Source organism: Saccostrea cucullata, unplaced genomic scaffold, assembly GCF_032062105.1.
Source record: "Saccostrea cucullata isolate Sc308-1 unplaced genomic scaffold, CSIRO_AGI_Scuc_v1 ctg375, whole genome shotgun sequence".
Classification (NCBI taxonomy): domain Eukaryota; kingdom Metazoa; phylum Mollusca; class Bivalvia; order Ostreida; family Ostreidae; genus Saccostrea; species Saccostrea cuccullata.
The window spans coordinates 28,470-45,685 of NW_026923134.1; the positions used below are offsets into that span (position 1 = coordinate 28,470).

The 17,216-nt window shown below is 33.6% G+C and overlaps 2 protein-coding genes across 6 annotated transcripts in view; both read left to right on the plus strand.

Moving 5' to 3' along the window:
* Positions 1–12,227, plus strand: part of LOC134263259 (uncharacterized protein C1orf21-like) — a 35,673-nt gene extending 23,446 nt beyond the window's left edge. For 4 of the 5 annotated variants that reach the window (XM_062745577.1, XM_062745578.1, XM_062745576.1 and 1 more), the window contains exons 2-6: positions 4,385–4,618; positions 4,947–5,080; positions 5,602–5,660; positions 6,443–6,497; positions 8,325–12,227. In XM_062745577.1, coding sequence (XP_062601561.1) covers positions 4,468–4,618; positions 4,947–5,080; positions 5,602–5,660; positions 6,443–6,497; positions 8,325–8,399 — 474 coding nt within the window. In that variant the 5' untranslated portion in view covers positions 4,385–4,467 and the 3' untranslated portion in view covers positions 8,400–12,227. The remainder of the gene's footprint in view (positions 1–4,384; positions 4,619–4,946; positions 5,081–5,601; positions 5,661–6,442; positions 6,498–8,324) is intronic. The other variant, XR_009991218.1, reaches the window with a different exon arrangement.
* A 1,401-nt stretch (positions 12,228–13,628) lies between these two features.
* On the plus strand, positions 13,629–16,984 carry LOC134263254 (visinin-like protein 1). Its single transcript, XM_062745572.1, has 9 exons — positions 13,629–13,728; positions 13,831–13,880; positions 14,476–14,603; positions 14,886–15,050; positions 15,440–15,486; positions 15,762–15,873; positions 16,358–16,525; positions 16,761–16,795; positions 16,891–16,984. The coding sequence occupies exons 1-9, from the start codon at positions 13,726–13,728 to the stop codon at positions 16,927–16,929; spliced, it is 747 nt and encodes a 248-aa protein (XP_062601556.1). The 5' UTR covers positions 13,629–13,725; the 3' UTR covers positions 16,930–16,984.
* Positions 16,985–17,216: the final 232 nt, after the last annotated feature.

Consider the following 17,216-nt stretch of genomic DNA (forward strand, 5'->3'; position numbering starts at 1 on the left):
CCAGTCTACAAGTTCTTTCCCTATTCCATATGCTTCCAGTTTCTTAAGCAGTCTGTTATGTGGGACAGTATCAAAGGCCTTTTGATAGTCCATGTAGATACAGTCAACATCATGTCCACTGTCCAAAGCCTCTGTCCATTCCTCTAATACCCTTAACAGTTGTAGTGAAGTTGATCTACCACTGATAAAGCCATATTGTTTAGTTGTAAAGAGGTTGTTGCTTACAAAATGCTCTATTATGTGGTCCCTAACTAGTCTCTCCATGACTTTACACACCACTGACGTTAAGCTCACTGGTCTGTAGTTTCCTGCTATCGCCTTGTTTCCTTTTTTGAAGATCGCGCTAATACGTGCTGTTTTCCATTCTTCTGGAACTTTTCTCTCGTCTATCGATTTCCTAAAGATCCTTGCTAGGGGTTCTGCTAATTCCACTCTTAATTCCCTCAATAGCCTTGGATGCATATTGTCTAATCCAGGTGACTTATCTGGCTTTAACAGGTTCAGTGCTTTGACAATTCCTTCCTCCAATATTCTTAATTCTGTCCACTCCTTCTTGATAGGGCGTTTGTCCAGTTCAGGTATGGCTTCCTCAGGTTCTTGTGTAAAGACGCTACTAAAGAAGTCTGCTAAAATGTTTGCTTTCTCTTCGTCCACTTCTGTTTTATTAGACTTTGGATTTTTAGGGTCTACACACAGTTCCCCGATTCCTTGTCTCGTTTTACTTTTTGAGTTAATATACTGCCATATCTTTTTTGGGTTGGATTTTGCCTCTTGTGCTATACTCTTTTCGAATGACTTCCTTGCTTTCCTCACAAACTTTGCCACTTTGTTCCTAGTCCTATTGTACTTTTTCCTTATGTTTGGATCCTTGGTAGCCACATATTTTCTGCTCAGTGCGTTTTTTTCTTTAATCAAGGTGACAGTTTCTTTATCCAAGGGCATTTTAGTTTTTCTGCTTGGTCTGATGGTGACTACTGGCACATATTTATCTTCTATGTCCTCAATTTTTTGTCGGAATTGACGCCACATCTCGTTTACTGTGCTCTGTGACTCCAGAATGCTTTCCCAATCTGTTTCGCTAATTTCCTTCTTCATACCTGCAAAGTTAGCTTTCCTATAAGCCCTCCTCTTTTTTGGTCCGCTTTTCAGTATTGCACTGCAAACATAGTTAAAGCAGATAACACAGTGGTCGCTCTTTCCTAATGGGCTTTGGTATTCCATTTCCTCCACAGCATTTTCATCCTTTGTGATCACAAGATCCAAAATGGTTGGAATGTTCGTTCCTCTCCACCTTGTTGGTTTTGTGACGGTTTGGAACATGAAGTTGTCCTGCAGACAATCTATGAATTTCTGCTCAGCAGAGTTTTCACTTTTTGTACACAGTAAATCCCAGTCTATGTTAGGAAAGTTGAAATCTCCCATAATGAGATAGTGTTTGCACTTCATTCTCGAGGCTTCAGTTATCAGGTTTCTTAAACATTCATTTTTTTCTTCGGTGTTGTCTGACGGTGACCGATAAATGAGGCCGGCTAGGAAATAGTCTGTGCTATTTATCTTTATTTTCACAAATAGCTGCTCCTCAAAGGACGCTGAAAGTTTTGCCTCCTCTGCATAAAGAGAATCATGTACATATAAAAGTAGTCCTCTACCTATGCTGCTTTCAATATTTACATGAAACATCCTGTATTCCTTCGTCCAATCCATCGTATATTCAGCTGGATTAGGTGCACATGTTGCATTTTTTGCCTTCACTTCTGTTATTCCTATTATCAATGGCTTTGTGTCCCTTATCCTGACCTGGAATTCATTGAACTTATTTCTAAATTGGTCTGCATTGGTGTAAAAGAACGAAAGTTTGTTTATCACTTTAAAATTATGTACATTATTTACATTCCTCTTTGTATCTTCTATTCTGGATCGTTTACCCTGAGCTTTACCACCTTCCTTGCCCAAGGTGGACCGCGCACACGGTAATTGAATTCCCCCGAACCATTTTTATTCAGTTCCTTGGCTTTCATATACAGCTTCTTTTCATTTTCCCTCTCTGTGCGTGTCAAATCATTTGCCAGTCTTACTTCACTGAATTCAATGTTTTCCCGTAACTTTCCACCTCGTTTAAAGAACTCCACTTTTTTTTCTGGGGTTGAGAAGGTAACGAGCAATGGACGGCGTTTCTTCTCTTTATTAAATTTACCAAGTCTCACTAACTTTATCATGTTTTCCTCTGCGATGTTCACTTCACAGACATCAGCAATTTCTTTCACATGATCTCTGTCATAGGAACGACGTACTTCCTTATTGTCTGAGTCACTTTCCTCTATCCCATAAATGATCATGTTACATTCTCTGTTTTTCCTCTCATTGATTTCACTCAGTACTGCTGATACTGGCACGGTGTGTTTTCCAGATTCACTCGCAGTCTCGTCCTCTGTATCGGCTTGATTTGATTCTGTTGATTTCTGTATTGCCTCAGAAACTATATCCCTCACTTGTTCTTCACTGCATTTCTTCTCCATCTCGTCCTCCAGATACTTAATTCTACTGTCGAACATCTTCATCATGTCTTTACATCTCTCCTCAATTTCTCTGTCCACGATGATATTTTTCTCCACTTTTTCTCGGCATGGCACACAGAACCACATGATATCACTACTGTCCATCAGATTGTATTCTTCGACCGACTTGTCCAGGCACTTAATACAAAAGTGGTCCTTGCATCGTTGGCATTCCAGTAATTTATCACTGGGGTCAGAGAAAGAGTATTTGCACAAGTTGCATTTCCAAATTTCCTCCTTGTCATTTGATCCATTTACAGGTTTATTAGGGGAGTTAGTTCTGGAGTTGTTCCTAGAGTTAGATGCTGATTTAACAGGTCTACCTCTTTTCTTCAGTTTGTTTTCCCCGCTTTGATCGAGTCCGCCATCTTGGATTTGTTTACTAGCCATCCTTTGTTGGGTATTTCGTAAATTTCGTAGGCAGAATAGATTTTCTCCACCACAGATTTATTGCAAAACCTTCTCAAGCACATTAGAGACTTACCACTACCCTTTCTATACAATTAGAACTCTTTTAGTTTGCAGAAAAATAATTTTTCTCTCCTTTGTTTTTCCAGTCCGTCTACACCGGAAGTCACCGGAAGTCCAATTGATGTCCCAGGGATTTATCTAGCTATTTTGTTTTACTACCGTTTTATATGTAAAGGGGAAAAATGAGAGCCGCAGGCTCGATCTGAGCGCCGGAGGCGCGAGTATTCTAGGGGGGTCCGGGGGCATGCCCCCCCGGAAAATTTTTAAATAAATGGAGCAAAATCCTGCATTCTTAGAGCTTCTGAAGGCCATTTGTAGACCTTTACAAAGGCAACAAAAACTTTACTTTTTAGACAAAATATTAATTAACAAAAAAAAAAAAAAAAAAAAAAAAAATTAAACCAGGTCAATACTTTATTTAATTTTTTCTCTCAATATCTATCACAAATCAGTTCTGTTTTTCATGTTTCACTACTAACATTGTTTTTGTTGTTACTCCATTCTTCCGATCCATAGTGATATAAGCTCCGTCTTACTAATCTACACTTTTCTTTTTAACTCTGCAATCCAGACGTATATTTTGACATCATGGACATGGCACATGTTTACCGATCAATATCAAATAGAAGCTTGAATATTCTACTCTCTCTTTTAAAAGCGTTTGAATGACTAGGATGGTAAATTAGAATATGCTGTTAAACTTCAATCGGACAAAAACGGAAAATTTCAGTACGATGTTTTAAATATTCTCTGTTTAATCAGAGAATTTTCTATCTGAAAAGGGGAATTTTTCACTTTTTTCAAGAGGGGAAAGGTACCGTTTACCGGTAGTAAAAACAGCCTTGATAAATCCCTGTGTCCCCTCTGGTAACAAGATGGTAGAATTTTGTGTTTCTTTCATATATTGTATGATATAGTATTACACATCAAATATTATAGTTTGAACAAAAAGTCTATCGTAGTATTTGTAAAATTTGCTTTAAAGTGCTTAAAATTGGCAATTAAAATTATTTTCAAAACTGGGGAAAGTATAAAATACACGAAAAAATACCCATAGTGAGCAACAAAAAATCATCGGCGTAAATCGAAGGTTTTTACAATGCTTGGATCTGTAGCTCTCTGCTTTATTTGTCTGAATTTTCCCAAGCAGAGAGCTACACTTCTGCAGCTACCACTGGGCAAGAAAAGCTAAAACTTATTTGAAAGCATCCTGAGGTTGTGTAAAGCCAAAGTTACTCAGGTGAGCATTGTGGCCCATGGGCCTCTTGTTCTTTTGATAAAAATTGTGAGTTATCAGGATCAGTTGTGAAGATGACATATTTTTTAATTTAGATCTATCTATAAATTTTCTCTGACAGGAATTTTGAGTTGATCGAGATCAGTTGTGGAGACATGACTGTTTGTTAAAGGACTCTGCAAGCTTCACCAATGACTATTCCCCATGTGTCTTCAAATGGGATGTGGTAGAAGTAAACCGCACTTACACCACGAGTCCAGCGACGAGACAGAGTCTGATTCCCACAAAAAAAGCAAGCACAAGAAATCCCTCAGCAAGAATGACAAGTGTGTGTGCAACCCAGGAAACAAAGTGGGTAGGTTCATTTTACGAATATTAATAATACATCTGTAAATGTGTGAGTTAGTTGGTACATTAATAATAACTTTTGTACTTTATTTTAAATTGGTTTGATGGTTTTAGAATTGATCTTGCACACACTATAGTTGATATGAAATTGCTGTTGCTTTTCCCTCACCAAAAGCTTGATATTTAGGTGACAGAAATAATGGAGTGTTACACTTCATCATTAACATCTATAGACAAAGTTATGATTATCTGTCTGGTACACTATGTCACTGTGATATGTTACATCTAGAGTTGGTTGTATGTGTGACAAAATTCAAAATGACGTATATTTGTAGGTGACACCAAGGAGAACAATGACTCCTCAAAGCCAGCACCAAACAAACGGAAAGATTCTGGAATGTTCAAGCTGCCACAAAAAGGTTCCGGAGCTTTATCTTCTAATGGAGTCCAGAAGGTGACACAGGGACTGGTAGGTCATCTAAATGTTTTACTTTATATAACAATTCACTATCACTCTGAAGCATTAGGGTGAAATATTAAAATTAATTTGTTTTTGACTGGATTAACTGGAAAGTGATATTAACAATTTTATTTAACATTACAGTAACCAGATGACAGTTGGCGATATTGGAATCTCTTCTTGTTAATTAAGTTCATGGAAGTTATCTGTCAAAATTGTTTACTCCTTTTGTTAACTGCATAGTTGACCATTTTCATTGAAATTATTAACGTTTAGCCATGCAGTTCACAGTGATATATTATTTCTTGCAATATATTCATATATTCTGAAGACATTTGCAAGAGAAATGATTATAAGCTGCTAAGTACTTGATGGTATCTTCTTAATGAAGTTTTCATTTGACACCTTGATGATGGCTATAAAGTAGCTAGATTAGCTAAAAAATTCATTCACTTATATGTATTTAATATTATTGAGTGAAATCAACACAGCAGTATATTATTTTACAATAATTTCTTTGATTTTAACAGGATCTTAAGAAATCCAAACTTGATAATGGTGTGCCAAATATAACTCAACCAAAAGTCAGGTATGTAAATAATTCATATAATTTTCGGAGAGGCATGCATATTTTTTTTATGCAGATTGAAACTGATATGTATAGAGTACATTTTCTTTCTCATTTGATGATATTCAATTCAGTTGTGACAAAATAAATGAATTACTATCTTGGCATCCGAAACCTGTGCAATCCATTTCACTGTGAAGTCTGATTTTTCTTTGTTTAATCTCCAATTTTGACTGTTTTCTATGTTCTTTACACTGTGCAGTCTGACATACTTTCTATTTTGACGCAAATATTATCTATCAATGCGTACCAGAATAGGCAGGTTTCACTGTACTTGATGAATGAAGTTCCATCTTAGTCTGGTTACATTAAGCTCTTGATACTTTTATCCCTGGATATTAGCATGAAATCAAGGTTCAGTTCAAACCTGTAAATAGTCAGACAGAATTAAGCCTTCAAAAAAGAAAAGTATTGTTTTTTGCTAAAAAATTATACCAAATTTAAAAAAAAAAATGCAATATGTATGTGTCTTCCATGTCAAAACATTTCTGTAAAGTAGTAAAATACAGCAGATTTTGATTTTCTCATGGAAGAGAATTACAGCAAAACTTGGTTATAACGAAGTCACTGGGACCTATGAAATTACTTCGCTATATCCGTAATTCATTATAATCGTATAAGAAATTCATTAAATTTATATAGCTGGGGATCCAAAATGACTTCACTATATCCGTGAATTCGCAATATCTGTGTTCGTACTAAACGAGTTTTACTGTATTAACTTTGTACATTTTTTTTTGCAGGGTAACAAATAGTCAGCTAGACTTCTTCAGAATGTTGGATGAAAAAATTGAGCAGGTTTGTCAAATTTTGAGAATTTTATTTTGTTCCACATAAGATTCAGCCAATTTATAGGACTTTAGAAACAACATTTCCATGGTACATGTAATTTTCTGTTTAAAAATGTTAATGTGATACTAACTGAATTGAATGAAATTGTGCTTAGAGTCTATAGATGATTGTTGACATGGCTAGGATTCTCATGTTTTGGTTCACCTTGCCTTTTTATGGGTATTGGTTCACCTTGCCTTTTTATGGGTATTGGTTCACCTTGCCTTTTTATGGGTATTGGTTCACCTTGCCTTTTTATGGGTATTGGTTCACCTTGCCTTTTTATGGGTATTGGTTCACCTTGCCATTTTATGGGTATGTGAAATATTGCCTTTCCAATCAATTTGTTCAAAAGCTTGTTAGCTCTTCCCTGTCTATGTAATTCCTGTTGACCATATCACCTACTGTAGCAGTATACTTTTAAGTTACAATGGTACTACTTTGCCTGTTTAAGGAATTATAAGATTATGCATGTCTCTTCTGTTTTAAATGAAGTGTTTTTACTTTTCTATGATAATTGAAGTATTATTGCCCGGTACTAGAAACACGTCTTTCACAACTACCATGGTAAAAAAACCAGTAGAGCTAAAGTCTCACCAGAGACTTCTGGTCCATAAGCCAAGAGATGGAAATCTACGGAGAGGTGTGAATACATCATCGAAGTGTTAATGACACCATCTGTTTCATTACTGTGACAATTAAGTTTATAGGAAAGTGTCTTGGCTGAGCCAATCATTAAATTGTCAACTAGAGGTACTGTTAGCAATGAGCTCACTAAATTATATCCCCCACCTCCCATATGTGTATAAATGGCAGTGTCCATGTTTTGCTATGGGAAACACAAAATATGTGTCGGATCAAAAATGAAAATAAGAGGTGCACAATGGTAATAAGTAATAAAGATTCTGAGAAAGTTTCATATAATTTCATTCAGTGGTATGAGAGGAGTTGCAGATAAGAGATGGGTACCCAAAAGCGTAACAGACGGACGGACGTACAGCTAGACGGACTTACGGACATTTATATATACCCTCCCACTTTTTATAATGTTTTTTAAAAATCTTTATGAGTAACTTGTTTGGAGAAGAGCTGTCTTTCAATTATTGATTCATTAGTGTTGTGTTATTTACAGAGGTATGTAAGACATTTATTTTGCAATCTGGTGGATATAAATAACAAATTTTTAAATCACTTGAACAGGTTAGCAGTTTCTATTGAAATTAATTGTCATACATCATTCATAAGCATCATTGGATATCTAACAAGCAAATTATTTGCTTAATTATAATGAGCATTGAGTTTTTTTTGCCAAAGTTGAAATAAATCGTTACCCCCAATGCAGGGTTTTGGTGTCTCCCAGGTTAGGCTTAGCTGCACTTGCTATTCAAGTACATGTAGTTTCCTTATTTCATAAGGAACTGAACTTGACCCTAGGTGGCTCATACTGTAATGCTTCTTGATACTCAGGTGAACCATGAAGGTCCCTGGCCTATCTGTTGATGATCTAGGTGATTCTGGTTACTCTTTGAGGTCTTGGTTCAATATGTAGCTCTTGAAGCCCATGTTCAATATTCTATCAATGTCCTTTCAGTCATGAATTCTCAAAATAGTTGTCTTGTTTATTTTAGACATAATGTTTGACAATTAGACAACACTATACAATTAGAACGCTTCCACAGACCAATTTTGTCTCTGATACCTCTGCATGGCACCAAATAACCTTTAAGCAAATCAATATTGTGATTCCATTCTTGTCTAAGTTTATGATATTAATTTTTCTTTTATTCATTTCAGGGTAGGGATTATGAAACAGATGAGGAATCGGAAATAGCCAATGAAAACGAAAAGCTGTCCAACGGACAGGATTAACTATTGTTTTGTTGTGTGTATATTGTCGCTGGATAACAGATTTAGTCATGGAGTGGGGAGAAGAAATTCCATTCTGTGATAAAACCATGTCTTTTATTTTATGTAAATGGCAGAATGCAGTATGCAAAAATTCATTGGTGGAAACCCTTAGACTTGAGTTAATTGACAAAATTTGGTGATTTGTTCATAAAAACTTTATTTTATTCACATCAAGCAGAGGACTGATTGATCAAAGTAAGATATTACTAAATGGCTCATTTGAACAATTATATATAGTATATTATATTGTACTGAATGACCATGTTTAACAGAGTAGCACTAATCAGTAGAAATGAGGCAATATTTCTACAAATTGTTATTAGGTGCTAAATATGTGTATGTACTAAGAGCACATGGAACACAGGGCATATTGTTTATTTCCTGTTTTTATTTTTCATTCTTGGCCCCCTAAATATAAACATGTTTCATCATAACTTTTAATTACATGTAGTTATGATCCAGAGGATTTGAACACCTACGTATAAATTTAGTCAACTATATTTTATCCTTGAGCCATTTTTTTCTTAAATTCAGAATGTTAATTAATTGTCATGTCCATTTTATGTTGGTTTAATACGAGATTTTGTTTTGTGTTTGGTATTTTGTTAAAAGGACAAGGTATGGTAACGACCAATTCTGGCCCCTTATTGGATGTAAAAATCTGAACATCTTTTTAATTGAGATAGCTTGTAGTTAAGAACTTAAAATGATGCTTGTAACAGAACCAGCACTACTGGATAATTTTGATAATGTTCACATGGAGGCAACAAGAGAGTGCAGAAGTAGAATATTTTCCTGAATTTCCTCAATTCTGGTGGAATTTCGTCATCTTTGAGATATTTTTCTCTTTGGGAAACTTAGAGCACAAGCTTGTCTATCTTAGATTTTTATACATATAATGCATATGCTAGAAATGCAAGCTTGTGTTCTACATTTTCTGAAACAATTGTGCTGTAAAATTGATGAAAAATGAGAAAATTTGGAAATTGACATATTTTCTGGCCTCTGTGATCACTGTGTATCCATAATTTTGAACGAATACTCACTTTGTGGCAGGGGTGACAACAGGTTTTTATTTATAAACTGTTGCATCATTCTAAAAGCCACTCAATATCAGGGGCCAGAAAGGGGTCTTAGCTTATCTTGTCCTTTGTCTGAACCTTTAAACTCTGCCTGTGTTAAACTAGGAAATCCATTTTTATGCACATAAGTGATTTTGAGAAAAAAAGAAAGTTGACATGATCTCAGATACTCATTGCCATGTGAACAGTCCCTGTAGATATTAGAAACCAAATGATATTGTATACCTGAAATCATCATAGGCTGCATATGTCATATTTGACATTTTCTTGAATCATAAATACATATGTAATTGACATAATTATGCATTAGTTTACTCCTATGTCAATCATTTTCATTGTAAATTGAAAGCTTAGGAAGTATAATTCCAGGTTTGTATATACTAAACAGAAACATTTTACAAAACATCTTATTAAGACCAATAAGGCTTATGTGCATTTATTAAAATTCCCTTTTAAATAATTGTGCAATATGTTGTATCCAATAATATTTTTGTCTTCAATTCAAGATTTGATTTTTTTATTTATGCTATTTATTTGTGGGTATATTTATTCTTTTGCTAAGACAAATCATTTTATTCTTATTGATTTTTTATTTAGGATATGTTGATATTCAATGAAACAAGTATTAATTCTGGCCATGCAATATGAAACTTAAAACATGTACAGCTCATTTTGTTAATCTGTTCTTTAATGATGCATTTAAATATTACCTTTGTTCCATACCAAAGTTTTATTTTTTAAAAATTTTATGCTTCAGAAGCTAACTCTCTCCAAAACAGAACAGTATTTGTAATTTTCTTCATTCTTCTTTTCTGAATCTAAATTCAAAAGATATAACTAAAGATAATGAGAGATGAAAAAGATAATGAAATGCAATATGGTAAAGTGACTATATATGTAAGTATACCCAAGATATCATAGGATTTGGTTGTCAGAAAATATATTCATATGGCCAAGTGGACATGGGTTACCATGGGGACAAAATAATGTGACTAAATTGAGTGGGGTTGTCAGGGATATAATCATGTGACTGAGTGTGCCTGGGTTGTCAGTGGAAATAATCATGTGACTAAGTGTGCTTGGGTTGCCAGGGGAAATATTCATTTAACTAAGTAGCCTGGGTTGTCAGGGATATAATCATGTGACTAAGAGTGCCTTGGTTGTCAAAAGAAATAATCATGTGACTAAGTGTGACTGGGTTGTCAGGGGATGTAATTTGATGTATTATCCATGTTTCATTTTATCAAGAAGAATAGTCAATTTAAAAGTATATTATGTAAATTATTGCTCATGTTAAGCCATGTGATGCCATATGAAACTCTAATTTTTGTCTGAACTTTTCATAGTTTTACAATATCATCTCCATTCCACTTTGTTTAATAGTGAACTGTACATTGTTTTATGTTTTCTAAATGTTTATGCCTGAAAATGACAAAAAACAATCAAAAAAGCATTTGTATCCCTACATATTGCATTAATGTATACAGTGATTGATTTCGCATTCATATGTCATTTTTGTAAACACATTGAATTAGCGTCTTATGTAGATACTTTGTTGTTGCATTCCATACATTTTCTTGAATTTATAATACACAGCAGCTTATGAAATGCACGAATATACTCTAGCTAACAGAATGATAAAGAACTGAATTTTTTTATTTTTTTTTTAATATTATTAAATTGCGGTCTGATGGCAGAAATTTTATTACTTTATATCAGTTTGTGTACAATTATTGTTATGAAGCATTAAATGATAATTTTTATACTACTTTGTGTCAAATGTTTAAGTCAAAATTTGCAGTTCAATTTTTTTCGTTTGTCATACAACCTTGTTTGACTGAGGGCATGTAATCACAAAGTATAATTATTTAACTTTTATAAGGATATTCTTGCACCATTTGGTATTTTAAAAGTTATTTTTGATCTTTTTTCTCAAAACATTCTATTTGTGGAAGTTTGAACTTCATCGATATAAATGTCATTAGTCTATGACATCAACTGTGTGATGTGAATATTTATTTTTTGCATACACCTGGTGTGTAGGTGTAAATTTATTTATTTAAAGGTGCTGCAACACCACGTAACAAAGTTTTTTCTTATCCTAAGGTGAAATTTTCAATTATTGTTCATATTTTATTTAGCATTTAGAGTTTAAAGATACTCAAATGATAGAAAGTTCAATACTATGAACTTGTTTGCAGTATCAAATGACCTTTCCACCCTCGGATGTTTTTAAAAAAAAATTCCTCTATAAATTTGATAATCTTGATAGGTTATCACTTTCCATGAGAGTATGGTATAGTCCTGTAAATAGCTTCTTATTATTTTTAGATTATGTTGCAATAGCATGAAATGCTCAATGATATCAGGTAGTATTTTGAGGGGTGGAATTATGCATTTTAAAAATATTTTTTGTGTCTGTTTTTTCATCAAAAATCATATAGTGCAATTTTACAAGGTGTATGTCTACTTTCTCGTATGTTTTGTTTTTTGTATGTTATGCAATACATCTTTTTTATGCTCCTTTTTGAATCTAACAAAAATAATTGAACATTTGTGAATTCACAATGAAGAAGGACCATTTTTACAGTCATTCTTTTTCATTCTTTGAAGTTACTTTAGAAAGATGGAGAAAACATATTTTCCAATGTACAGAACATGCAAAGAATATTAATGCAGTGAAAGAAAATATTTTACCCATTCAGAACACAGGCACTTGTTTCATAAACAGGGTATTTCCTACTTATTTTTGTCATAAAAATAAGTAGGTAGTATCTCATATATGAAAGAAGTGCCTGTGATTCAGAATTTAAAAAAAAAATAGAGCTATATCAATGAAACATGTACAAATGATCTTTAACAGTGTAGTAGAGTTCATTTTAAACAATCAGCTGTTATATTTTATGTCTATTTCAGTCAAATGCACTGAGATATTGAATACAGAGAAAAATATATATTCCATGTGCCGTTGAGATAAGATTAGGCCTAAGTCTCACACGAATTAAAACATCTTTAACATTTCTGTTATAATTTTGTTGTCTGCCAAAGATAGTTCGTCTGTGATCTTTATAGAAATTCTATTATTTAATTGTCTTTTTTTCATGTTCATTTTGTTATTGCTTGTTTTAAATATGTATGGCAAAAAAATAAAATTTGCATAATAAAGAATAATTTCTAACTTATGTATAGTTTTATCATGATAATCAGTTGTTTAAAGACACCAGTGCTAAATGTTTTTGGACATTGAGAAAAATATATTGTTTAAAGGTATTGAGCTTATATATTTAATTTCACTACATGGTACAGTGTTCCTAGCATTTACCCAGGATAAACGTTCAAACACAACACAATATCAGTGAAAATCGGGAATCGAACTATCAAATACTCAGTATTACGGCAGATACCACTGTCATAAAAATTACCCAAGATTCCATACATATAGCATGCATTTACTGACGTTGTCTTGTTTTGAAGTATATAAGGAAACAATTTTAAATAAAACTAGAAAAAGAACTATGTGGAAATCTTAATACTGCACTATAAACTAGTCTGAAATAGTTCCATTTCTCAGCGCTATCAGAAATAATCTCACCTGCCGACATTACGTCAGAGACAGAGTTGAAAGATTATTTGAAAAGGAAAAGGCCAAAACAAGCAAAGATTTGGTTCTTGGTCTATCCTGCTGCGATATGTGATTTAGGACAAATCCGCCAAATATTTTGGCCTGTTCGGAAACAACGGCTATATACATGTATAAAGTATAACCGCAAACACGAGAAAAGTGTCTTGTAGTCCGATTTATATATCCCTGTATATTCACAGGCAACTGATTTTTTTGTTATCGTCAAGTAGTAAATAAAGTCTTAGAACGAAATATTCTACCCCCTCTAAATGAATATATAAAAACTCAAAGAATTTGATACTGGATATAGATTCTTTTACTACTTGCTGATAAAAGTACAGGCGCATGTGGTTCAACGACGGTAGTATTGTTTTTAGGAATTCGAAAAATGTTTTAGTGTCAGAATGAAGGGTGAATGAAAATCGTCAAGTTACCAGTGTGGAGGAATTAGTAGGAACTACATGTATTTAACTTCCGTTGGCCTTTTACGAAGTAATCTATGACTGTCTATTTCTGTCACCTGTGTCGGTATCTTTCGATTGGCCACCATCTTCAAACGACCTCTTAAAGAAAACTTTTCAAAATGGTAAGTATTTAACTTTTTTCGAAAGGACTTCTACTTTATGTTCAGGTTTTAAAGTTTCAAATTTTTAAGAACTAAATGATGAAGTATATTTTAAAATCTTAGATCCGGTTCTTGGTATTGGCTGTTCTTTTCGTTGGAAGTCATGGACAAGGGTAAATATCATTTCCGTAATCTTTAGATATATGTAATTTTAGAAAAATGCAAAATCATGTTGCCAATACATAATAATTACAAATATTATAAAAACAAATTAACGCTTAAGACCAATGGAGTGTTCGCTTGAATGTATGTAACTTCCTTCAGATGACACTATTATAATATATCTGATCATTTTCTAAATTTCATTTCAAATACATGTAACGGAATTAAATGGTTTTAATGCCTTTGTATTGATAAATACATCATGCTTCTATGTGCTGTACAATGACGTGTCAATGATTGTTATCCCCTCGCAACGGAGTTGGAGGGGTATAGGAATTTTATGTTTGTGTTGTTTGTTGGAAAGATGGTCTAGTTTGTCCTTTGTATAAAACGGAAGTGATGTAATTTAATTGTATCAGATCGATGTCGAATGCAGCCTTAATTAATATATGAAAATAAACATGCTCTTTGCGAGGGGATGCTCCCTTTGCGGTTCCCTTGTTTTGCTTTACATGCTTTACAATGATCTGTCAATGCTTGTTCTGCTGGCTTTTATCTGTGCTTCTCCCTTTCTTCCTACATTAATATGATCCCCAACTCCTCCAGTGAGGTGGATCCAAAGCTGGACATGTACGGCATCATTAATGTCCTCTACCTGAAGGCCGACAAGGACATGAACGGAATTATCTCGGAACCTGAGCTAGAGGACGTCTATCATGGCTTCGATACCGACGGTAACCAACAAACTTAGCTAGTCGCTACCATTAACAATAATCATACAGTAACCATTTATTAACAAAACATCCATGCCTTTAAAACGTATTAATTTTTGCTGGATTTTTTCATATGATATTTATTTTAATTGCTAGAAATCATTTCAAGAGTAGGCCATTGGAAAGTATAGTGTCAGAATTTGTTTTATAATATTTAAACACAATGCAGAGGTTTGAAATTGTGTCAGAATTTGTTTTATAATATATTAAAATACAATGCAGATATTTGAAATTGTTTCTAAGGTAATGGTCAGGTGACCAAAACGGAGTTTGTGTCGCTATGGCAATCGATCACGCACCAGAATCAGGAGCACGCAGAAGCTTTCTTCTACCTTGCTGATCTAAATGATGACAACATTATTGACGCAAAAGACCTGAACCCAATGTATAATGTCTTCGACACAGACGGTAAGTATTAAACATCCTTCTATATTATTTAATGGTTAGGTATTGTCATTTCGGTTGTTGTCAATTTTTTGAGGAACTTAGACACAATATGTATAGTAACAGAATATATTCCAGTTCTTCGTATTCTTGTATAACACCCGTACCATAAACCAAACTTTTCAATTCAAAATTGTGACCCTGCTGTTGAAGGCTCTTTCAATTATCTTGAAAATAAAATATCAATACTGTTTGAAAAATTCTTGAGAAGCAATACATTTCAACAATATTTGTTCTCTAATTGAAATTTTTTATATCACCTCACAGAGCTCACATCAAAAAAATATCCTGAAAATGTTCAATAATTTGTTTCATTTATATTAACCATATCGTCTATTTTCTTCCATCGACAGGTGACGGTCAAGTAACAGCCAACGAATTTGCAGAGAAATGGATTGGGGTTAATAATTTTATTTTCATTTTATTTACTTTTCTGCATGAGATATGTTTCAAGTTTTGGAAACTTTGTTTTTATCTCTACAATAAAATGAGAGATATCTCTGTAATTTTCAGATAAATTTTATTTTCCGAATAAATAGCAAAAGGGTTTGCCATAAATAACAGTTATAAAAATTGATACTGTTGTAAATGCAATTCTTTCAATCTTTCATTGCAGAATTTTATTCCCCCCTACGATAATATAATAATTTATGTTATTATAAAATTATGCTGTAGATCATTTTGGAAGCTCCGCTCGCTGTATTGTTCGAAAGGGCTGATGTCAATAAAGACAACATACTCACAAAACACGAATTCTCACTCTACTTCTCATCTTTTGACACAAATGGTAAAGTTCCTTCTCTTTTAAATTGTTTTTTTTTCCATTTGCTTTTGTTTGGTCTTTAATCGTTAAATGAAGAATAAGAAAGAAATGAAACTGATTTAATAAGGGCACTTGCATAACCAGTAAATTATCAAGAACTGTACATGTATATCCGGTTTTATCGCGTTTTGGAAATTTTGCGAAAAGGGGGTAGATTTGTACAGATTTATTTTGCGTGAGTTATTTATTACGATTGAAGATATTAAAAATGTTAATGTTTTTATGTCACATTGTATAGCTGACATAATTTCTGCGTGTTTTATATTTTGCGAATCAAAAAATGTCGCAGCTGCAGAAAAAGCGACGAATAGATCACCGCGAAAAAAACGGATATTTATCAGTGAATAAAGTGACAGTGGTGATAAGGTGACTCAAATTACTACCAAAAATTACAAAGACTGAAAATACATCGATGTACTTCAAAATTAAAGCATCTTTCTACATGCAGGAGATCATAGTGTGACGAGAACTGAATTCGAACACGGCTGGGTCTCTTCCGGTTTTGGAACCACGCAGGAATCGGATACTTTTTTCGCCGCTTTGGACACAGACGGTGATGGACGCATCACTGCGTCACATGATCTGAACACAAGATTTACCACGCTTGATGTTAATCGTAAGTCATTCTGAAAGGTACCAAAATTGTGGATCACAAAATAATATTATTCTCCTATAAATGCCAGCTTTAGGTCAAGTTAATGTCAACTTTAGATTCCTCCGGCAGTATTATTTTGTTGTAGTTCATATTTTGATTTTTCCTCAGCCTTTTTGTTTTTGTTAAATCTCTTCTGAATTTAAAATGTATTTTATGACAAACAAATGTTATTTCGATCTAAATGCTTCTTTGGCAGATGACCATCATCTTATCATTTTGGAAGTCGTTAAGGTAATACACATTTCTTTTCGATTTCTAAATACATGTATTTATACATGTATATTTTTTATGATTTTTTTTTCATTTTGCGTATTTTTTTTTTATAGATGGCAGCACTTTTACCGAAACCTTCTCTACAAGGTTAATGTGATATTTTAAAAAACAGTATACCTACTGTAAAATCTACGGGATTGTCGGACCAGAATTAATTGTAATTCAAAATAAATAAAATTTACGATTCCTTGTTCCTCTTTCTTGAGTAGTTATTTTAGTGAAGAAATTAGAGATCAAAATTTTAAAATGGAATGCAAAAGTTATGTCAAAATATCAATCGCCCATCATCCACGATCAATATTTCCCTAGGATGAAATGTCCGACAGAGTGTTAACCCTTTTGGTCCGCCATTCTAAAAATTCTTAGTTTTCCTTGTCTT